Here is a 24,463-nt window from a genome sequence, read left to right on the forward strand (position 1 = left end):
GCTGAAGACTAAGATGCTGAGGACTTCGTTGTTGTTGTTGTTGTTGTTGTTGTTGATCACCCTTTCAAAAACGTAAGTTCTCATTACAGAGAGACTGAAAAGTTATATTCATAAGTCAAGCTAATTTTAAAATCAATAGCCATTAAAAAAAAAAGTAGTAGCCCTTCCCTTTGTCTTTCTTTTTAAAAGACCAAGTTTTGTGATGTAGCCCAGGCTGGCCTTGAGCTCTTGGCAATCCTCCTGCTTCAGTTTCCCAGACGTTAGCTTCCACACCTAGTAAAAGCTCCTCTTCATCAAGTGAAGGTTGGGGCTTGGCAGACGGCTCATTGACTAAGAGTGCACACTGCTCTTGAAAAGAACCCAAGTTCAGTTCCCAGCATTGTTCACAGTTGCCTTATCTCCAACTCCAGGGGAACCCAACACATCTGGCCTCAATGGGCACCTGCACCACTTGCACATACCCATACACAGATACACGTACAGATACATGTACATACGTGTAGTCAAAAGTATAAAATTAAATCTTTCGCTTTCTTCCAAGAATGAATAATGCTTAAAATGGTGACCGCTGTCTGAAAGGTTATACTCAGACTAACCGATGATTAAAAATAATGCTTTTAAGAATGAAGACCCGAGGCCGGGCTGTGGCTCTGTTGGTAGAGTGCTTGCCTAGCATACAGAAAGCCGCTAGTTCCATCCCTTTATCTGAACAGAGGCAGGTAGATCTCTGGGTTTGAGGCCAGACTGGTCTACAAAGAGAGTTCCAGGGCAGCCAGGGTTACATACTGAGATCCTTTCAAAATAAAAGGAGAAGAAGGGGAAGGAAGGAGGGAAGGAAGGAAGGAAGGAAGGAAGGTAGATGATAGATAGATAGATACATACATACATACATAGATACATAGATACATAGATAGATACATAGATAGATAGATGGATAGATACATAGATAGATAGATGGATAGATACATAGATAGATAGATAGATAGATACATAGATACATAGATACATAGATAGATAGATGCATGCATAGATACATAGATAGATACATAGATATATAGATACATAGATATATAGATGGATAGATACATAGATAGATAGATGGATAGATACATAGATATATAGATGATAGATACATAGATAGATAGATAGATAGATAGATAGATAGATACATAGATGGATAGATACATAGATAGATACATAGATATATAGATGGATAGATACATAGATAGATACATAGATATAGATAGATACATAGATAAATAGATACATAGATATACATACATACATATATACATACATACATAGACAGAAAACAAGAAAGAGCCCCTTGTAAATTGCACAGAAGGGGTTCAGATTTTCAACAGTCTAGGCAAGAAATTCATGGAAAAGGTTTTGGTTCCAAAGATATTCCAAATTAAAGTAGTCCAAATAATAATTTTTATTCCCCCCAGAATGTTCTCAATCAACTGTCCCAATACATTACAATGTAACAAAAGGCCCCCACCCAGTTGCCTGAAACAATCAAGAGTCTCTTTGGCTCAGAGTGTAGGGTGACTGGGCTCTGCAAAGTAGTTCTGTTTAGGGTCTCATGCAGCTGTGCCCAGACAGCAGCTGGGGCTGGGGCCACACACCCAAAGAAGCGCTCACTCGTGTCAGAGCTTGGAAAAGCCAAGCAGCAGGTGTCTAAAGCAAGGAGGCCTCTCAGACGAGCCTGTGTGTCCGCTCTGTATGGCCCTCAGACTCTGAGGCGAGCTGGAGTCACCTGGCAGCTGCAGTTCCCACAGCCAGTGTCCAACAAGACGCTGGCAGAAATCCCACTGTATGCCTTCACCACATTATTGGTGGTGATTTGTTGAGGCAGCTACAAAAGCCTGGGAAGTTGAGGGGAGGGAGGAAGTCATGAACCAGCCTCTTGGGCTCTGTATGAGTTTAAAATGAACTAGCGGCTTCGGCTGACAATCTGCCAGACACAAGCCTTCAGAGCTGTATATACAGGACTGTCCCTCTCACTCGTAACATAAAGCCCGGTGCCTACGAGAACAGTAAACAAAATGGCGATTTAGTAGCCAAGAAAACTAATAATGCCAGATTCTGAAGGGGGAAATCAGACAGTGTAAATCCGTGCCTCTTCTAAGCTTGTGTTGTAAAGGCACAGGAGACATGGGAAGGATTGAGATGGTGTGTGTGAGTGCCTGTGGGTGTGTGTGTGTGTGCATGCGTGTGTGTGCATGTGTTATCTGTGTGTGTGTGTGTATTATGTGTGTGTTGTGTGTTTGTGTGGTGTATATGTATGTGTATGTGTGTGTGTTGTGTGTATGTGTGTGTATGGTTGTGTGTGTTGTGTGTGTGCATGTGTATGTGTGTGCATGTGTGTATGTGTGTGTGTTGTGTGCATGTGTGTGTGGTGTGTGTATATGTGTATATTCTGTGTATGTGTGTGGTGTTGTGTGTTCTGTTGTTTGGTTGGGGGGGTGGTATTACATTGTTTGTTTAGTTTGAATTTATTATTCAACCAGAAATAACACAACACTCTCATTTTTGAAAAGTTAAATAATACAACGGAAAACTCTCTAGAAATGGCAACCTCTAATTTCTTTTCTGATTTGCTTTCATTATACAAGAATAATTTTTAAATAAGTATTTGGCAGTTGAAAAAGAAAAAAAGTAAAATTACGTAAGAGCCAGCTCTTCATGACATCGACTGGGGACTGTCAACCAGGAGCAGAGAACTTGCCAAGGTACACAGCAGAAAGGAAGAACCACCCCCTGCAGTGCGTCCTTGAGTGTCACACATAACCAGGGATGACCATGCATACCCACAAATAATTGTAACTTTTCTCTCACCCCTCGGACCCCAGTTTATTATCCCCCCATGATGCTCAGCTCATGGCCTCCTGTAACTCCTGCTCCAGGGGATCTGGCGCCCTCCTCTGGCTTCTGCAGGCACCTGCACCTACATGCACACGCCCGCACAGAGACGCACAGACACATAACCTTTTAAAGCCCGGTGGTGGTGATGGTGATGGCGGTGGAGGTGCTCGCCTTTAGGCACAGCACGTGGGAGGCAGGGGCAGGCAGATGTTTACAGAGCGAGTTCCAGGACAACCAGGGCTACACAGAGGAAACCCTGTCTTGGGAAAAACCCTATAAATGAATAAATAAAATAGTAAAGTAAAACAATAGTGATCTTTTACAAATAAAAGACTCATTCACATACATTCTGGCACTTCTTAGAATATTACACAGGGACCATCTCCCTGGCTTCCCTGAACTTCCGTCCGTCCGTCTCTGCTGCCCTCCACATTCAGGCTTGCTTCTTCCTGGGATGCACTGTTTCTGACTGACTGCTAGAGGAAAACAAGGGATTCCAGCCAATAATACCTGGTCCTGCTTCCAAATCCTTCCTGACTTCTAGCTAAGATGCTTGGCAGGCCTAAAATGTACTTGCCTGATAATGTAATGGAAGTCATTTGTGTTATTATGAGAGTAAAAAGTGTATTAGCAACTGCTCGCAGTTTGCATTGTAAGTCTCAGTGTCCCAGGAGAGCTGACTAGTGACATTTATCCCATGTCATTTTCTTGACAGAAAATCCATCCCTGCTTCCTCCTGGGCCCTTATCTTCTGTTCCTTATCTTTATTAGAGAGGGATTTAAAACCTCTGGAGGCCATGTGACTGCACCGGTCTCCACGGCCTCAGCCTGGCCCTTGTCTGGTTTCCCCTCCCCCTCAGCCTCAGGTTTTGGTTCTCAGCACTAATCATCCCCAGGGCTTGTTAGGGATGCTCATCTAGGCCCCAGCCCAGGGCTGGTGAATCACAGTCTCCAGAGTGGCGCCCAGCAATAAATACTGACCTGTTATCCGGACAGTGTCTGATGCTGAAGCCCTTACCTGCAGCCGTGGGGTGTTCTTGCTCCTGACTCTAAGCCTGGAATACTCCTAGACCTCTTACAGGAGCCAGCCCTCCCAGATGCTTGCACAGTGGTCAGACACAAGTACTTAAAGGTCCACATAACAGCCCCTCAGCTGGCCCTGTGGTCCATGGCTGACCTTGGTGTTGGGTGTCTCTTCTAAGATCTGTCTTACGGCTTGTGGTTTCTTGGAACTGAAACCTCCCAGGCCTCCTCAGTGCTGTAAGTGTATCAGTGAACTCACTTTCCCACTTTTAGCCCCTTTGGGTCTTTCTTAGGTTACCCTGTCATTCTGAGTTGACCAACAATGTGATGAGTGGGGGAGGGGCTTTGGTCTTAATTAAAGTCAAAGGCATAAATGACAGCCTAAAACACACCGCAGGGGATTGCTTCTAGCCCACATCAGCTGATGAGAAACTTCACAACCTAGCTAATCTTTTTCTCTGGGTTTTGGTTGTTTTCTTGTTATTGTTTTCTTTCTAACAAGTTGTGGGTATTAATTTTTAGGAGATTCAATGGATATTTTTTGTTGTTGTTTTGGGGTTTGTGTGTATGTGTGTGTGTGTGTCTGGGTGTGTGTGTGTCTGTGTGTGTGTGTGTCTGGGTGTGTGTGTGTGTGTGTGTGTGTGTGTGTGTGTGTGTGTGTGTGTGTGTGTGTGTGTGTGTGTGTGTGTGTGTGTGTGTGTGTGTGTGTGTGTGTGTGTGTCTGTGTGTGTGTGTGTGTGTGTGTGTGTGTGTGTGTGTGTGTGTGTGTGTGTGTCTGTCTGTGTGTGTCTGTGTGTGTGTGTGTGTCTGTGTGTCTGTGTGTGTGTGTGTGTGTGTCTGTGTGTGTGTCTCTGTGTGTGTGTCTGTGTGTCTGTGTGTGAGTTTGGCTTTGTTCTTGATTATTGTTGTTTCAGTTTAGCATTTGGTTTGCTTTTTTTTAGGGCTTTACTGTATAGCCCTGGCTGTCCTGAAACTCACTGTGTAGACCAGGCTAGCCTCAAACTCAGAGCTCCACCTGCCTCTGCCTCCCCGGTGCTGGGACCAAAAGCATGCACTGCCACCACCTGGCGGGGTTTGGTTTTTTAAATCATATATATTATTTTTTTTATGTGTTTGTGCACTTGGAGGTCCAAGGACAACTCTGCAGTCATTCTCTCTGTTAGCATTCTAAGTTCCACCCACAGATACCGGGCAACAGCCAGGTGTGCCTGACTCATTATAAAAGGGGCTGTTTGCCTCCTCCTCACTCTCTTGTTCTCTCTTGCTCTCGCCCTCTTGTCCCTTCTCTGCCCATTCCCCTCCCCCCTCTCTCCACGTGCTCATGGCCAGCCTCTACTCCTCCCCTTCTCCCTCTCTCCCTTCTCCCTCCCTCCCTCCCTCTCTCTCTCTCTCCACCACCTTCTTAACTCCCCTCTCCATGCCCTGAATAAACTCTATTCTATACTATACCATCGTGTGGCTGGTCCCTCAGGGGGAAGGGATGCCTCAGCATGGACCCACTGAGGCACCCCCCCTTTCCCCAGACCCCCATACAACATATCCCCCTTTATCTTTTATAAACACAACCCTCTCCTACCTTTTCCCATGCCATTTCAAACTCGGGTTGAGTCGCCTTGGCAGGCCTGGTTTTGCTGTGTTGACACAGGGTCTGACCTTGTAGCTCAGGCTGGCCTTAAACACACATCCGTCATCCTCCCCTGCTTCCTGAGTCCTTAATGCTGCCGGTGTGCATCCCACCCAGCTATGAGCTGTGTGTTCCTCTATGACTCTCTACTGTTTTCCTTCGAGGCAGGGTCTCTACCTCAACCTGGGGCTTGTGTATTACTGCTAGGCTGACGACCTGGAAGCCCCCCCAGACATCCTGTCCCTTGTCTCTATCTGTGCACGCCACACACACACAGCTGTAGAGTTGCAGGAATCCGGTGGATCATGCCCAGACTTTTACTTGAATGCTAGGATCTGAACCCAGCTCCTTCTGCTTGTGCAAGAGCTCTTACCCACTCTTATCCCCAGCCCTCTGGTTTATTTTTTAAATAAACAATAGTCATAGTGAAATGGGAATGGGCTGTTAGACACAGTTCCATTGCTGTGAATTCCAGCCCAGCCTGCCACAAAACGAGACCCATCCCCAAAATGTATCAAGCAATGAGTAAAACCAACCAGGGAGAAGTTCATGGAGGAGATGAGTCTTGCGATCTTTATCTAGAATAGTGCACGAAGCAGAAGTTCACCGGGAAGGGCCATGTGAGTGGGAGGAGAGACCCCAGATAGACCCTCAGTGCCAGGCAGATGAAGAGGCAGGCTCACTGTGTCCTCTGACTAAAGCACTGGCCCTGTCCGTTTGTGTAGCCTATGGAATCCCACTGAAAGATGGAAGTGAGCAAACAGACGAAGAAGCTGAGGGGCCGTTCTCCGATGACGAGATGGTGACTCACAAGGGGCTGAGGCGATCCCAGAGCATGAAGTCTGTCAAGACCATCAAAGGCCGCAAAGAGGTCAGTGTGCATTGGGTAATGCTTTTCCTAAGGACGTGTGTGAGGGATTCCCTCCTACCTTGTCGTCCCAGCTGTTACATGATTGGCGAATGAAGGATTCAAATGAGAGTATAGCATTATAGTTAGAATTCTTTCTTAAAAGCAGGTGTGTTTAGGGATCTCTAGGGATTTTTTTTTTCCTGGAAATTTCGAAATGGAAAACTTTTTAGCATGTGCACTACATAGAAAGTGGCATTCCCATGTAGCAAACCCCACAGTTACTGTGAATCTTTGTTGCTTCCCATCCATAAGCAAGGAAAGCTGCTAACAGAACTAACTGTATAGTCTTGCTTTCAACAAATGATTACATAGTAGCCTCTTACCTATAATCACGTGGTGTCCTTGAAGGAAATGAAGGAGGATTGATTGACTTTATACTCAGCAAAACATAAGTATTATTAAGTCAGTGTCTTTATCTGAGATTGGTAAAGTCATATGTTACACACACCTATCACATCACAAGCTACATGTCTGTAAGGGTTCTTAAGGAATTTGCTTGCCAGGGAGTTGCTTTGATGATTGACCGACTGACTGACTGACTGGTTGGTTGATTTTTGCCTAATTGATTGGTTGGTTGGTTGGTTAATTGATTTGGGTGCTGTATTTGCAATTGAACCAGGCTTTGCAAGAACTATATACTTCTGAGCTACACTGGCAGCACATTTTATTTTGAGGTGAGAACTCAATAAGTTGTCCATACTGGCCCTGAGCTCATTCTGTGGCTCAGGTAGATCTTGAACTTATAGTCCTTCAGCCTGGGCCTCCCAAGCAATTGACAAGGACGCTGGTTCTTTATGTCAGATGAGAAAAAGGGTTCCTATGGCGATGAACTATGAAAGCCTTCCTAATTTTAAGAAGTAATCAGTGTGCCTGGTTTCGTTTGGTTTAGTTTAGTTAGCTTCAGTCAGTATACAGAGTAACATATCCTTACGGCCTTCTCATGCATAGTTCTTTTGAGTTGCCTGTTGTTAACACTAACACTTTTCTTTCTTCAGGTGCGGTACGGTTCACTAAAATATAAAGTGAAGAAGAGACCACAGGTGTATTTCTAGTGTCTACACCACACCCATCTCAAGACAAATAAATGTAACAAATCAACTTCATTTTCTAACACGACGTATTCAGGACTTAACACTTTAATTTTTGTGGCGATGACGGGGTCTACGTAATGACTTTAAATAGTTCGTGTTTCTTTAACAATTACTTTTAGATTTTTAACTGCTAAGCGTAGTCATATAAGGTTTGTTAATGTATGTGTACATAGCAAAAGTGACAGAGAATCACGTTCCTGATGTCAACAGCAACACTGAGTGCCTGAGATGTAAAGATAAAGCACAGACCAGGGTATACGTAAAAAGTCTTTGCTGCAGGATACACCTGCCGTTCTGGTGTTGCATTCTGTTTACGTCATCGTGGACTCACTACCACCGGAGGATGGTGCCGTGTCCTTCCCTAAGCCTTTGAAACTTTCCACCATGAGCTGAAAGTTTTTAAAACAGATTATTTGAAAACCAGGTGTCCACGTAGCACTTTCCGGGCTAGTTTTGCACACTTGAAAATTGTTTACTTAGTTTACGGCTGTACATTTACTTTCCATTGTATCGAGGCTGTCTTTTTTGTTGTCTGTCAGATTCTGACATGTGAAGATTAGGCCTTGAAACCGCATCATCTCCTTTGCCTATGGGTTTGTTTCATTTGTTAAATTCAGCTTATGTAGAAACATGTAACTGTTAACTTTTGACTCCTTTGTTTTGTTTTGGTTTTTGAATTAGGGTCTCATAGCCCGAGGGCGGCCTTGAACTCCTGATCCTCTTCCTGCTACCACCTCGAAATTGCTGGGATAACAGGTGTTATCACGCCTGGCTAATTTTAGCTGTCTTTCAATTATATTCTTGACATCTGAGAAGTTACCTCAAACATTAACCAGTTTCCATAGTTGAACTCGATGTGTTTTTATCAACAGCAAATTACATTATTCTACGTTTCAAAAAAATAGTTTTTAGGGGCTGGAGAAGTAGCAGGTTAAGAGCAATGCTGTTCTTCCAGAGGACCATGGTTCAAGTCCCAGCACCCACACGGCAGCTCACAACTGTCTGCCATCCAACTCCAAGTGACTCAACACACTCACGCAGATATGCGCACAGGCAAAACCCCACTGCACATAAAATGTAAATAAATAAGTAAATGACTAGCTTTGTGGAATAGTCATAGACCAGTGTAGTTCTTAGTGTATTCTAACTCATGGGAATCCCAGTGGCCACACTTCATTCCCAAGCTCAGCAGATGTTCATGCTACCTTACAGACCCGGCAGTGACTAACATCTTTTAGATCTTTTTCTGCCTGAGGGTATTCTCTGAAGATGAGTGTCAGGGTAAAACACAAACATCATTGATGCTACATAGCCCAGGCTTCCAGATAAGGACCATCTTGTTAATCTAAGAGATATAGAGGGAGTGAACTTGGCTCTTTTTAGGTTGCCTTACTAACTGGGCATTGTGGACACTAAATCATATTAGGGGTGAGGATTAATCAAAATTTCAACATCGAACAATATTTACTTACGTGGGGGTGCCTGAGTGGCATCCACACATGACTCCTCTTGATGCTGCAGATATTTTCTAAACTGAATCACATTGTTAATATTTTTAACACCAAATAAAAATTTAATTTTTTCCCTCCCAAATTTAATCTCGTATCTCCATCTACTTTGCTTTGACTAATAGCCTCTTCGTTTCTAGAAGGGTTCTCTAATTTCTATTCAAACATCTATAAAATAAAGTCCCATAATAAATTATTAGACAGAGTGTTATTCATGTCACCTGGACCAGACCTGCTCTGAACCAGTGCTGCTCTCAGCATGGGTGGTTTGCCCTGCAGAGGCCATGTTACCTGATCGGGTGATTTGATAAGTAGAGCAAGTTACTTTGTCTCCATGGGGACAGATTGGCAAGATTGTATCTTTTTCAAGTCCAGTCTTAGTATTAAACAAACTTACCCTTCCTAGCTACAGGTAGATACCATGCTTGAGGTACACAAGGCCTTGAGTTCAATCCCAGAACCGAAACAAAAGATGGCTAAAACAAACTTACCTATTCTGTAATGAGTCTGCGCACTCTTTGTTTCTTCTTTTGATTTGTTGGTTTGGAGGCGGTGTTTACAGAGTCTCACTGTGTGGCCCTGGCTGTCCGGAAATTCACTCTATAGACCAGGCTGACCTCAAACTCATAAAGATCCAACTGCCACTGCCTCTCCGATGCTAGCATTAAAGGTGTGCACCACCATGCCCAAGTCGTTTTGAGACAAAGTCTCACTCTAGCCAACCTGAAATGCACTATGTAGCCCAGGCTTGCCTCAACTATATGGATGCTTCAGCCTTCAGCTGAGATTAGAGGTGCTTGGCTCTATATTCTTACTTCACAGGCTTTTTAAATTGGGAGAACCATCACATTCTAGAATCAAAACGCTCAAGCAATGATACCTGACCTGACTCAGAACTATTGCTGGCTCATCTGCTCACTCCCACTGTCCCTCCCAGTCCCAGCTCAGGCTTGTCCCTGCAGTACACAGGCTCATATGCACTTGATGACTGTCCTACCACACTCTGTTTCTGTCTGCATCGTCTCATGTCCCAGCACGCCCTTTTCTCTGAACTTCGTATACTGAGCTAAAGCACTTTTTCGTTCTGTTTCTCTTAAAGTGGATCAGGTCACGTTGTTTGTTTCTGTTTTTGAGTATGCTGATTTTTTTCGAGATGTAAACTTATTCATAAACCACGGTGCCTTGACTTACCCATATCACCAGCATGTGATGCACAAACCTGTTTTAGGCCCTGTTTCTCTGCCTTTTGACATTGATCCAAAAATAATAGCCTCCTAGTATTTTATCTAAATATCCAGTCATTCAGTGCGGTCACTAATACTTAACATTCCCCGTACTTAACTGTTGTTTGATATAGGTCTATACGGTATCTCGTTTTCCTTTCTGGTATTAAAGGGAGCCTTCAGTATAGCTGGAGAGATGGCTCGATGTTTTAAGAACACATAGTGCTCTTACAGAGGACCTGGGTTCAGTTCTTAGCGCCTATGCCAAGTATTTAGTTCACAACTGCCTTCAGCACCAGCTCCAGGGGATCGGGCACCTTCCTCTGATTTCCCAGGGCGTGCAGGTGAACACACCTCATGGATGCACACGCACATCATCTGAAATTAAAAAAAAAAAAAACAAATCTGTGAATAACAAAAAGGAATCAGAAATAAGCTGAATACTAAATAAGCAATTATATAAGGCCACCTCGGTCCCTGATAGGTCCCCTCCACACACATCACTCTGTGTTTTATATGGCTAAAAAAAAAAAAATGAACTCTTGTGATCGTAGCTAGCAATAAACACTTTAGCACATGGAGGGATGGAACAGCACTAACTACTCATGTCTTTTCAGGGATCTTACTCCGTGTGTCACCACCAAAGACTTCCACAGTGTTATAAAGCATGTAAATACTCTCAAATTATGTCAGACATTGGCTACATGTATCTTCCTTCTTGTCTGTACTTTGGAGAAACACCTGAACCTTTGTGGTATTACTCTAATACTGTCTTATATTAACTGTAAGTTTTTTATTGGACTGTTGTCTGCCGTTGGAAAAACTAAGGAGATCTGAAGAGATCTAAATACAGAAATCTGAGTTCTGATTCCGAGGTTGTTTCCTCTGACCTCTTCCTTTTAGGTTGATTTACTTGTGAAACAGGTAAATGTTCAGAGGGTCATTGCTTTGTGGTTTGTAGTATTTCTTAAGACACATACCCTGAGATTTTAAAGTTTTCTGATAAAATAGTATCTTTTTCCCTAAGCACTTCTAAACTTAGTCTTTTAGCAATAATTCTGCAGATTGACCCTTTTTAAATATTGGGTATTGACCCTTTTTGAGCATTAACCTTGACTTAACATTTTTTCTTTTCTAATATTTTTATCTCTGTATACTTTAATACTTTAAGCGGAAATAATTTTATAAGATCTGTTAAAGCCCCATATGTGGGTGGCTCTGCATGTGTGTTTTGGGAAACTTTTACAATAAAGTAAACTCATTTTATTAGTGGCAGCTGAGTGTTTTTTTTCTTTATGTGTCTGAATATGTATGGTCAGACTCTGTGAATTGATACTCTTCCTTATTCATTATTAGTAACAGACAGCATATCTATGTGCTTCAGCTTGCAAGCTGCCAGAACAAATCATGACCATTGTTACTTCCTATAAAGCTTGACATGGGCTGAGGAAGGAGTCCTGGGCTATGAAGTCTGGATGCTAGACAGAGGCAGGGCCCAACACCGCAGGAACTCCCGTCACATTGATTGACAGACCGACCGTCTTCAGCATCAACCGTGACAGAAAGTTCAGGTTTATGGATACCATGAGTCTTCTGGAGTTCTGTCTGTCCCTGGGTCAGAGGAGGTTTGTCTGCACCGGGTTTTGACTTTGAAGATAAATCCCATTCTAAAAGCTCCCTTGTGCTGGGTGGGGGTGGTACACACTCAGGAAGCAGAAGCAGGCAGATCACTGAGTTCGAAGCCAGCCTGGTTTATAGAGTGAGTTCCAGGACAGCCAGAGCTACTCAGAGAAACACTGTCTCAAAATACAAACAAACAAACAAAGACAAAAAAAAAAAAAAATCACAAACTTCCCTTATATTACTTCATTGTGACACACAGTGTTTGTTAGTTTTCAGATAGCATTGATTTTGTCTTTTTTATTTTTTTCCAGAGCTGAGGACCGAACCCAGGGCCTTGCGCTTGCTAGGCAAGTGTTCTACCACTGAGCTAAATCCCCAACCCCTTCAGATAGCATTGAAAATGGAGTTATAAGTTACAGTTCTTAGCCTTTTTATGAGGCTTACCCTTGCCATGATCAAACAGGGGCTATAAATTTAAATAGAAATTCAAAAGAACACAGTGAACTTGTGAAGTACTTCGATGATGTTTGTTTTCTCCTCGGGGTTTTATTTTCCCTTGAAGTAGTTAACTGTCCTTACAGAGGTGCGTGGAAAAGCCGCGTTAGAGACATGGTGTTCCTGGAAAACATTGTGCTCATTTACCTGCTTGTCAATATGACTTAGCCTTGAAACCTCCTCTGAATGGCCTAGAACAAGTAATGTTTTTAAATCCCTTCTTAAAGTGGCATGGGCCTTTAATGCCATCCCTGGAGTCAGAAGCAGGGGGATCTCTGAGTTCGAGGCCAGCCAGGACTACACAGAGAAACCCTGTCTAAAGAAATAAATTCCTTTCTAGAAGACAGTTCTTTGGATTGGAATTTAATTATCTGCCCTGTAGGTTACTAAAGAACTGTTCTCAAGAAAAGGAGCTGCAGGCACCAGACATGTATGTGGTGTGTGTAGGTACATGCAGGCGAGACACTCATGTGCTTTAGAAGACGAGGAAAATATGTTTACCCAAGGGTGCCGTATGAAAAAGGGGAAGAAGGCCAAGCATGGTTTTAATCCTAGCACTGGAGAAGCAGAAGCAAGCCGATCTCTCTGAATTCAAAGCCAGCCAGGACTGTGTACATAAAGGATGGTATTTTATGCTAACCAAACATAAAAAAGATAAAAAGATAAAAAAGTTATCATCACTTTTCTTTCCTACATCCAGTTGCCTTCATGCATTGGTTGCCCAGTTTGTACAATAATGTCTCAGCACAGACTCTGCATCCACAAAAGCAGAATAACAATTTAAAGGAATTAATTCTTGCTTTGAATGAATCCACTGTTATCAAATCAGTGTCTAGTATTCTAGGATTTCTTGTTGGTCCTTGAATTGATTCTCTTGGAACAGAATTTTTTTTAAGCAACACTTGGGTCCCTTCTTGCCTTTACCTTGGGTGGGGGAGCGGGGGCGGGGTTCAAGACAAGGTTTGTCTGGTATCTTGGCTGTCCTAGGTCTCTGTAGATCAGGCTGGCCTCCAACTCCCAGGGATTAGTCTGCCTGCCTCTGCCTTCTGAGTGCTGGGCTTCAAGGCGGGTGCCAGCAATGCCTGGCTTCACCTTTACCTCTTAACTTCCTGCACAGCAGGGAGGCCTTTGGCTCCAAAGCACGTTCTGAATCTGAGCGTCTCACTCAGGTCTCCATAACTCCTAAGTTCAGGCCAGCCTCACCGCTCACCAAGAAGAATCGGTCTCTGTGTGTGTGTGTGTGTGTGTGTGTGTGTGTGTGTGTGCATGTCTGTGTTTCTGTGTCTGTCTGTGTGTGTATGTCTGTGTCTGTATCTGTGTGTGCATGTCTGTGTTTGTATCTGTGTATCTGTGTCTGTCTGTCTGTGTATGTATTTGTGTCTGTGTGTGTGTTTGTATTTGTGTGTGTTTGTATTTGTGTCTGTGTGTGTGTTTGTATCTGTATGTCTGTGTGTGTGTCTGTGTATGTATCTATGTGTATCAGTATCTGTGTCTGTCTGGGTGTATGTGTCTCTGTGTGAATCTGTGTGTGTATATTTTGTGTGTTTGTATCTGTGTGTCTGTGTGTGTGTGTCTGTCTGTGTGTGATTCTGTGTGTCCATGTGTGTGTGTGTGTGTGTGTGGTCTGTGTGTGTGTGTGTATGTATGTTTGTATCTGTGTGTCTGTGTGTGTGTCTGTGTGTGTCTGTGTCTCTGTGTGTGTGTGTGTGTGTTTGTATCTGTGTGTCTGTGTGTGTGTGTCCATGTCTGTGTGTGTGTGTGTCCATGTCTGTGTGTGTGTGTGTGTGTGTGTGTGTGTGTGTGTGTAGCTTATGAGAATCTGTCCTCTCTACCATGTGAGTGCTGACGATAGGACTCTGGTCCTTAGGCTCAGAGATAACCACATTTACCCACTGAGCCATCTCTGGCCCAGGAACAGAAGAAACATCACTACATTTTTAGTAACTTTGCAGATTTTCACCACAATATTCAATGGTCAAGTCCTCTGGTACTTTGAGTTTCATGTCTTCAACTGACTCCTTTAGGGAATGCTAACACAGAAGGCTGGGGTGTGAGGAGGTGAAGATTGGGGATAGGTTTGAAGAGAGTTGATTTCCTTCCAATTGCCAAGGTCTAGAGAAGATGAGTGATGAGTTAAAAATCTATAGATGGGTTATTTTCTACTGTGATGCGCCATTTCAAACATAGGTTGGGTTCATCATCAGTGCCAGGCCTAATGTACATTACATCCTATCTGGGAGACGAAGGTCGTGGTTCCGCCACAGTCAATAGTACATACCCTGGATTAATTAATTAGAGTTCACCCGAAAAACACTCTAGCATTAGAGAAAGAAACAAAGAAAGGAAGGAAGGAAGGAATAAATGATAGATGCATAAATAGATTGTAAGTAGTTTATTCTAGAGGCTGACAAGATCAAACTTCACAAGGCAGCCTACTAGGCTGGAGGACAATGGAAGAGTTAATTTTTGGAGTGCAGGATGTGGTGCTGACTGAGAGAGGGGGAATATGTTCTGTGGAGGTGTGCTGAGGTATGGGGAAGGGAGTGCCTCTGCCGGCCCATGCTGAGACATTTATTCAGGGCATGGGAAGGGGAGTCAAGAGGGTAGTAGTGCCAAAGAAAGGCAGAGGAAGAGTAGAGAAGAAGAGGAGTAGAGAAGTAGAGGCCAGCCATGAGCACGTGGAGAGAGAGGGGGTAAGGGAATGGGGAGAGAAGGGACAGAGGGAGAAGAGGGTAGGAGCAAGAGAGAGGAGGGGGCAAGCAGCCCCCTCTATACTGTCAGGCACATCTCACTGTTGTCATCTCACCTGGCTGTTGCCAGGTAACTGTGGGGGTGGAGCTTAGACGGAATGCCAGCACTGTCCACATTCCCTTATGCTGTGTATGAGGCCCATCCACATTATGAAGTATAATCAGAGAGTCTACTGATGCATGACGTCATCTTGGAAATGAGGATGAAAGCCAAGAATAACGGTGCATGCCTCTAATCCCACACCGAGATACACAAACAGGTGGGTCTTTCTGAGCCCCAGGCCAACCTGGCCTACGTAGCAAGTCCAAGGCCAGCTAGGAATACATATTGAGACCCTGCCTCTTAAGAAAAAAAAAAGGAAGAGATAGAGTTAGTTAAATCTTAGTTAAATCAGTATAATGCCAAATTGACATATGTGTAGTCATCACAATATTCTTAAAAATTAAAATTTCAGGGCTGGAGAGATGACTCAGTGGTTAAGAGCACTGACGGCACCTCCAGAGGTCCTGAGTTCAATTCCCAGCAACCACATGGTGGCTCACAACCATCTGTAATGGGACCCGATGCCCTGAAGACAGCTACGGTGTACTCATATACATAAAATAAATCCATAAATCTTTTTTTTTTAAAAAAAATCAAAATTTCGAAGGAATGCCATCTCAAAGCCACTTGAGTGTCTCTGTCTTAGCTCTTGTTCTTACAAAGAAGGGGATGCTGTAGCCTATGTGGGCAAAGAACAAGTCTACTCCAGCTTCCGATCGATGCCCCTCTGTGTTTCTTGCCCACAGCCAGCGTACTGTCTCTACTTTGCAAACCGACCAGCCAGCTAACCCAGAGAATAACCCCCAGTTCCTATTGTTGGGAACTTCGGGGGCATCGCAATACTGGGGGAAAAAAAAGGCTAACCTAGAAATGATTTTATAAATACTACAGAAGTTTCAGATGTTTATTGGAAGATTAAGTGGAATCAACTGTTGTGTTCAGTCATTGATCTGGCTTTTAGCTTCAGAGAAGAGACAGAAGATGCTTTTAAACTGAAAAGGAAAAATAATTCACCCATCCATTATTGGCTGAGACCAAACAGGAAGCTTTTGAAGAGAGGATGTGGCTACAGAGAGAAGCATCCCCCTCAGGAAGGGCTTTCCTTCCTCCAAGCCCTCCCACCAGCATTAGTTCCTGGCCTCCCCCCACTTCAAACTACACCTTGTAAACCCTTTTATGTGCTCTGTTCCCAACACCAAAAATTCCTGGTGTTCCTCCATACCCAGTTTCAACTAATAAAATATGCACGCAAATGGTCCAACACCGTTTCACACAGGGGGATTAAACTTTATTCAGTCTTTAAATTGAAACTATAGCTGGGACATACCACAGACGACGGTTTCCATATGCTGTGTTCTAGGAAAGGGGAGCTTGTGTTATTTATAGTTTACAACATGCTGTATAAAATTAAAGCTAGCAAAGAGGCTCCCAGGCAGGGGAATTAGACAAAGACAGGAAGACAAAGAGCCCCATTTTGCAATATTCTGAGAAGATGCCTATGAACCCGCACAAAAGTTTAATATTTACCATCAAGCGACGTGTATAGGTATTGTGTTTACTTTAGAAAAAACTTAGAAGGATTTTGAAGAGTAAGACGGGGGAAATGTAGCAGGGGGGAAAACCGGTTTCAGAAAAGCAAAACTGAATAATTCTCGGTAAGAGTTGATCTTTCACAAGTGCGGAGTAAGGTCACATGACAGCAGGGTGATCTTTGACCCAACTGTCTCCAAGCACGTCTGACAGCAGCGAGGAATAATTGCTTCCTCATTTAGATGAGACAATGTGCTCTCTGCAAGCCGCACTCCTCTAAATAGATTGGAGGGAGTAATTGAAGTAAGTTATACTGGGAAGCGGAGTGACCGACTCCTCCTGGTGTGAGCGCGGAGAGCCTCGGTAACCCCTTCAGTCCGGCCTTCATCCTGTTCCTATTTAGGGAACCCGCAGGGCAGCGGTGCTGAGTGCCTGCGGGCTAGCGCCTTTATTGTTTAGACTTGGGGGGAAGGTCACATGCCCTCTTTGACAGAGAGGTTTATAGACTCTCTCTAATTAGCTGCACCCTCCACCCGACAGACAGTTGGCCACCTTCCAAGAACGGGGATTTGGTGGCCACTGCTGAAGGAGAAAACAAGGTTATTTACCCCTATGACTGTAGTTCTTGGCACAAGCTCACCCTTTACACTAAGACACGTTTGCCTTTGTTCGAACTTGCGTTTGGAATTCTGAGTTAGGGCGTGGAGGGAAATGTGGCTACATATTTAGTGCTCCACACCACATATGTTGGCCTTAGACCCCTCTCACTATTCCAAGGCTTCCTACAAAAAGAAGAGTAACAGAGCCGTGCTTGCACATGTCCACCCATCAGCTCCGAAAAGGAGGTTAAATTCGCAATATCTATAAAATAACGGCATTGGCAGTCCCCACGGTAAAACGGGATTGGATTTAGCTATTACTGGAGTGCCCGGAATATATTTGGTTTGTCCTGTTCTGTCGATTCCGCAGGATGGTGGATTAGGCCTATCGAAATGCTCTGGGGCTGATTCAAACCAGATGCTCCAGGGCTCAGCCCAGCGTTAGGCAAGGCTGCCCCCTCGGCGGACCGCCAGCGCAACCGAACCCGCTCGGTCTCCACCAGATACCTCGGCCATAAAAAGCCTTCAGGTCCTCATTGTTATTCCAGGCACATTCCAGGGGGATTGAATCACAGCGCTCAACAGGACTCTCTCTCCCGGCTTGAACTGCCAGTATACCGCGGATCAGGCCCCCAACTTCAAATGTGGAATCTACTTCGGGTCAAAGATGCTTTAAGGAAAACCCCAGAGAAAAAAACCCTTCTCCCCTCCACCCACCCATATGGGACTCTCTGGCGCCCAGCTAGAGTTCCAGGGGTCGTCAGATAAAAATGCAGGATTTATCTTAGGGGAATAAATTTCCTGTGTTGGTTTGAGACTCTCCAAGGGAAGCCAGGGGGCTGGACTGGAAACTTCTACGTTAGACGGAGCGTACGAGAGAGCCAGTAGGTCCATGTTGGGAGCTGGACTTGAAAGTCCCCTGGTTTTAAAGTCAGCTCACAAGGAAAAGTCCCAGCCCCTCCCACGTGTCCACCCAGACTCGCGGGCGGCCAGCCCAGTACCGGGAGCGCGCACAGCTGGCCGCCGGCAAGCCACATCTGGAGTGCTAACCTCCCCGAACCCAGATGTTCCAGGACGGGGGCGGGGGTGGGGGTGCTCCCGCAGAGGCGGTCCCTCCCTTTCACAGCCGGGTTCCAGATGCCAGAGGCGCTGGGCATCCCACCTCAGGGAGCAAGCTAGATCTGTGGGGGCCCTGGGGTGGGAAGTAACTGGAGCCTCTCTGGGCAACTTAGGGTGATGTCAGTAGGCTGCCATCGTGGTAAACCCACTGACTGGGATTTAACAATCCTGGTTCCCCAGGAGGCAATGGCAGAAGAACCCCCACCCCGCACCGCCACCCCAAATCGAGAAGAAAAGAGGGGGAAGGCATGCTGTTGGTGGGTTGAGCCCAGAGCCAAGTTCCCCCTCTGCTTTGCCCTCTGTTCCTGTTTCAAATGCAGACCTTTCTGGTCCCGGATGTCCTCTACCCCTTCCATCACCCTCAGTGGGAGGGGCTACAAGTACCATTTCTGTTTTCTCCCAAACCTGAGCATGTCTGGAGAAGTGTGCCCTGGGAGGGCGGCCTTTTCCCTGTGACGTTTGTGAGCAGTTTTGGCGACCTGCTCGGCAAACTGTATTTGCCAAGGATTCAAGGCTGTTCTGGGAGAGCCTGCGTCTGTTGGATGCCCCGATAAGAACATATCGTTTCCATTCGACTTGTTTAAGCTGCCCTTCATAAAGTTGTCCTCAGATTTTATTTAAGGGTGTCATAACACCCCTGGTCATTGCGCAAATGTGACAACCAGAAGATTAGAGGAACCCTAAGGGGGTAGGAGTGGATATCATCGTAAAGGCAAAAATGAGATCACATCCATGATGATAAAAAGGGTGGTCCTTATTTCTTCAGACAGAGGATGGCAGTCTTAAGGCCAGGCCTTCCCTCAACTCCCATCCCTTCAGGGAAACTCGCATAAATAGGCCCTGTCACCTCACCTAGTCACTGATACTAAACACTGATACTAAACAACCCATCGTGTGCCCTTTGCCAAGCTGCCATGGCTTCTCTGAGACTAAGGAACCAGAGTGTTGAGTACAGGAAGGGACTAAGCATTAGCACACTTGACTAGTGTGCGTCCATTTGTAATATGGAATCCGTGAGGGGCTGGGGATGTGGCTCTGTTAATAGAGTGCTCAGCTAACATCCATGAAACCCTGAGTTCTGTGGGACAAACTGTATAATACTGACTTGGCGGCCCAAGCCTGTAATCTCAGCATATTCCAGACAGAGGCAGAAGGATCAGTTTAAACCATTCCTGGCTACACACAGAGTTCATGGCCATTTTAGGCTTACAGTCAAGGATGGGGAGAAGGAAACACATTGGATGGTACTTAAGTTTCATTAAAAAAAAAAAAATAGTAGCGTGTGTGTGTGTGTGTGTGTGTGTGTGTGTGTGTGTGTGTGTGTGTGTGTGTGTGTGTGTGTTGGATGTGTGTGGAGTTAGGGCCCCAGCTGGACCTTGGGTTCCAGGAACTCAAGTTGTTGGGCTTTTGTTAAGCCAGACCTAACTTTACCCTCTTAATGACTTTATAGCTTGAGGGTTTTTCCTTTGTTTTTTTCAAAACAGGGTTGCTCTGTGTAGCCCCAACTTTCTTAGAATTTGCTCTGAGGACCAGGCTGACCTCACACTCAGAGATCTGCCTCCCGAGTACTGAGATTAAAGGATTGTACCACCACCAACCCAATTATAACTTGAGGGTTTTTTTTTTTTTTTAATGTCATTCCTATGTGATTGGTGTTTTTATATCTTTCCTGACCATCTCACTTTTAGCACCAAGCACTATAGTTATTTTATAGCTATTTCCAAGCTAGCCTGCGTGCTTCCCACTAAATTCCGTTTAGGCTAAAATATCCCAAATTTTGGGGGGAAAAAAAGGAGCCAGATTTTCAGGAGATTACCACTTTATGCCAATTAAACAAAGGGCACTTCTTACTTTTTAGCTTGTCTTGTCTTGGCCAGAGTCTCTGTAACACAATATTGTTGTCTGGTAGTTGAACACTGACTCCAATATATATATATATATATATATATATATATATATATATATATATATATATAGTATATATATATATCTATATATATATGTATATATATGTATATATAGTGTATATGTATATATGTATATATAGTGTATATGTATATATGTATATATAGTGTATATGTATATATGTATATATAGTGTATATGTATATGTATATATGTATATATATATGTATATGTATATAGCTCAACACTTTTCCTAAACCTATATACCTATATGCCAGGTCTTCCCTAGAACCCGGGGACTGGGGCCCCATAATCTCAGAAGCATTCTCTAGTTCTGTGCTGCTGTGGCTTTGCGTAACAATAGCTCAGAGGCTAGCTACTCTGTAGCATGATTCACAATGGTTCCCGTTTAGGTTCGACCAGAATAAAACTGGCTTGAACTCTGCCAAGCTGTCTCCACTCTTCTCAGCTCACCCCCATTCTTCCTAAGACGGGAATCACTGTAGCCCAGGCTGGCTTTGAACTTGCCATCTATCTAGTGTGAACTTTTGCTTCCCGCCTCGACCTCGGGAGCCCTGAGAGTACAGATGAATGTGGTGCTGAGGAGCCAATCTAGATCCTCTTGTATGCTTAGCAAAAATGGGGGGGGAAACAAAACAAAACAAAACAAAAAACGATGAATACAGGAAACCAGCTGGTACCGAAATAGGGCCTCAAGTCCGGGGACTAGAGGTTAATCAACGTATGAGACCTTAAACAAACAAACAAAAAACTGGTCCAGACACATTGGTCACACACCTTTGATCCCAGCACTTAGGAGACAGGCAGAGGCAACCCAGTCTCCATGATGTTGAGGCCAGCCTGCTCTACGTAGTAATAAGTTCCAGGATAGCCAGGACTACATAGGGAGACAAGGTTTATAATAATAATAATAATAATAACAACAACAACAACAACAACAATATATCTGTACCAGAGAGGGCACACACTTTTAATCTCATAAGCAAGCAGATCTCTGTGAGTTCAAGCTCAACTTGGTCTACACATTGAGTTCTAGGCCAGCCAGGGCTACACAGCGACTCTGTCTCTAACCATTTTGCAATCTTCATTTGGTTATGGAAGCATCATGTATTCACCCAAAAATATTCACTGAGGGCTTCATTCATGCTACAAGTGGCAACAGGTGACAATCAGGTGTCCACCCAATTCTTCAAGCTAGAACCATCAGCCACTGAATTGGAACCAATATTATTGTGTTATAAAAAGATAAAGAGAGAGGGGAATGACGTTCTATGGGGGTCTTGGGTGGAGGGGGTGCCTCAGTGAGTCCATGCTGAGGCATCCCTTCCCCCTGAGGGACCAGCCACATGATGGTATAATATAGAATAGAGTTTATTCAGGGCATGGGGAGGGGAGTTAAGAGGGTAGTAGGGCAGAGAAAGAAAGGGACAAGAAGAGAAATAGAAGAGTAGAGGAGGAGAGAAGAGGAGGAGTAGAGGCCATGAGCATGTGGAGAGAAGGGGGGAGGGGACTGGGGAGAGAAGGGACAAAGGGGCAAGAGAGACAAAGAGGAAGCAGGAGCAAGAGAGTGGGGAGGGAGCAAGCAGCCCCTTTTATTTTATTTTATTAAAGATTTTATTTATTTATGTATGTGACTACACTGTCACTATCTTCAGTCACACCAGAAGACAGCATCAGATCCCATTACAGATGGCTGTGAGCCACCATGTGGTTGCTGGGAATTGAACTCAGGACCTCTGGAAGAGCAGTCAGTGCTCTTAACCACTGAGTCATCTCTCCAGCCCAAGCAGCCCCTTTTACACTGTCAGGCATACCTAGTTGTTGCCAGGTAACTGTGGAGGTGGAGTTTAGACAGAATGCAAACAAATATTATATTCTAAATATCGAGTTTCCTATTAACCTCACCCCAACCGAGGTATCCCTGTGTTCGGGAAGGTGGTCTGTATTCCGCTATGGTGAAAAGCAGAAGGGGAGAAACCCTACCAAGGAGATATATTAAGCCCGCTGGTTAGAGCAAAAGAGAGAGAAAGAAGAGAATAAGGGAATGGACTGCAGAAAGATGTACTGCCACCATCTGCAGGGGCTGTAGAGTCACCCAGCAGGCCACCCAGCGGCCCTGGGATTTCCCTAGAAGGATGACAAAGAGGAAATGAAACAGACTGGTCACCAGAGAGGGTATGTGTCTGACTGCCCTCCGCTGCCTCAGTTTGTCATTGGTGAAGTTTGACCCCAGAGAGAGCAGATGTCCCAGAACTTGGTGCTAACACTCCCTTGCCCTAGATATGCTATGACACCTCATGATGTAGCACTTTCAGGGCGGGGTGGCCATCATCTAACTTCAGAAGTTGAAAAACAACTTGGTAACATAGTGCTCTGGCCTAGAGGGGAGGAGCTAACCAGGGGACCTGATACATTGTCTCCCTGGGTACAAAATAACCCGTCATAAATTTCCTTCAGAGCTCAACAAAGACCTCAGCAACTGGGCGCCTCTCATTCAGCTGTCTCTGCTCCATGTGCCAAGGGGGGTGAGCTGTGTCAGAATCAGATCTCTCTCTTGCTCCACTGAACTCCAGGATAAGATCTCAGCCCTTGCTGTGGCTACAAGGCTCCCTGATCTCCTCCTTCCAGTCCTCTTCATGAAATTAATTCCTTAAATGAATTCCTCCGATGTAGAAGGTGTTCACACAGGTCAGACTTATCATTAACGTTCCTGCTTTGCTCTCTGTCTCAAAAACCTGACATACTCCTTTAGAAAATTTAGAAGATAGAAAAAAGAATATATGAAAGGATTTTAAATTAGCTCCTTTGGGGGTTGGGGATTTAGCTCAGTGGTAGAGCGCTTGCCTAGCAAGCGCAAGGCCCTGGGTTCGGTCCCCAGCTCTGAAAAAAAGAAAAAAAAAATTAGCCCCTTTGAGGGAACAAATCCCCTAATAATAACATTCTAGAGTTCACCCTGGTTATGTATATGTGAACGTCTATACATTTGTCTAAATTCTCAAAGATGGGCTTGGGAGCAGCTGTCTGAGTGGGTAAAGGAATTTGGGGCCAAGGTTGAAGACCTGAGTTCCATGACAGGACCCATAGTGGAAAAAGAGAAAGCATTCCTCAAAATTGTTCTCTGACCTCCACACCCAAGTCATGGCATACATGGGTACACAACACACACAACACACACACACACACCACACACACACACACACACACACACACACACACACACATACACGCACACACTTTTAATGCAATAAATTCTTAGAGAGTTGTTGAGTAAAAATTATATTTGGACGCAGGCGTAGTGGAGATTGTCTTTCTTTAATCCCAGCACTCAGGAGGCATAGACAGGCAGATCTCTGTGAGTTCGAGGCCAGCCTGGTCTATAGAGTGAGCAAGAGAGCAGGTGTCAGAAGTCAACTCGTTTTCTCCCCACATCTAGTGGGTTAACAAGTCTGCAGGGCTAGCAGCAAGGGCCTTTACCTGCTGGGTCCCCCGGTCTTCGAAACCTTGACTCCTGTAGTCCAGGGCGAACCATACTCAAACAACTGTCCCTCTCTGTGAACAGAGAATTTGGTCCCCAGCACAGAGATGGTAGAGGAGGTGGGGGACAGACTAGTCATCAACATCTCTGAAACATGAACAGATCAAAAAAACATATAAACCAGGCTAGTTGCCATGGCTCATGTCTCTTCTCTGAGCATTCGGAAGACAGAGGGAGTTTGAGGTCAACACCGTCTACACAGCGAGATCCGGGCCAACTAGGACTACATCGTGAGACCCAGTCTCAAAACAACAACAAAACCATATAAATCATGTCATACTTATTTATCAGTCCAGGTTTTACTAATTACTTTTGAAATAAAACATGTCAACACTGTTTGCTTTTCCTCCTCCCTGACTTCACATTTTTCAATCCCTTCTCCGGGGCTGGCTTGGTGTCAGCAGGCTTCTCTACCTTGATGCTCTTGCAGAGTTCTGCCTCACCCCTCCTTCTGCAGCAGGCCCTACCCTCACATCCGGTTCTCTAGCTCGTTGGCAGAAGGGGAGGCGTGCCCGTATTTCCCCAGTGCCTGCTAGACAGCAGCCAAATAAATATAAGGCATCAACTAGGCTCCTGTGTCTGGGCTACTTTCTG

The 24,463-nt window shown here is 44.7% G+C and overlaps 1 protein-coding gene across 1 annotated transcript in view; it reads left to right on the forward strand.

Annotated features, from left to right (window-relative positions):
* The window catches only part of Reep3 (receptor accessory protein 3), an 84,279-nt gene extending 72,754 nt beyond the window's left edge, over nucleotides 1–11,525 (forward strand). The window contains exons 7-8 of the mRNA XM_032889268.1: nucleotides 6,244–6,389; nucleotides 7,424–11,525. Coding sequence (XP_032745159.1) covers nucleotides 6,244–6,389; nucleotides 7,424–7,480 — 203 coding nt within the window. The 3' untranslated portion in view covers nucleotides 7,481–11,525. The remainder of the gene's footprint in view (nucleotides 1–6,243; nucleotides 6,390–7,423) is intronic.
* The last annotated feature ends 12,938 nt before the right edge of the window (nucleotides 11,526–24,463 follow it).

The sequence above is a fragment of the Rattus rattus genome, chromosome 18 (genome assembly GCF_011064425.1).
Source record: "Rattus rattus isolate New Zealand chromosome 18, Rrattus_CSIRO_v1, whole genome shotgun sequence".
Lineage (NCBI taxonomy): Eukaryota > Metazoa > Chordata > Mammalia > Rodentia > Muridae > Rattus > Rattus rattus.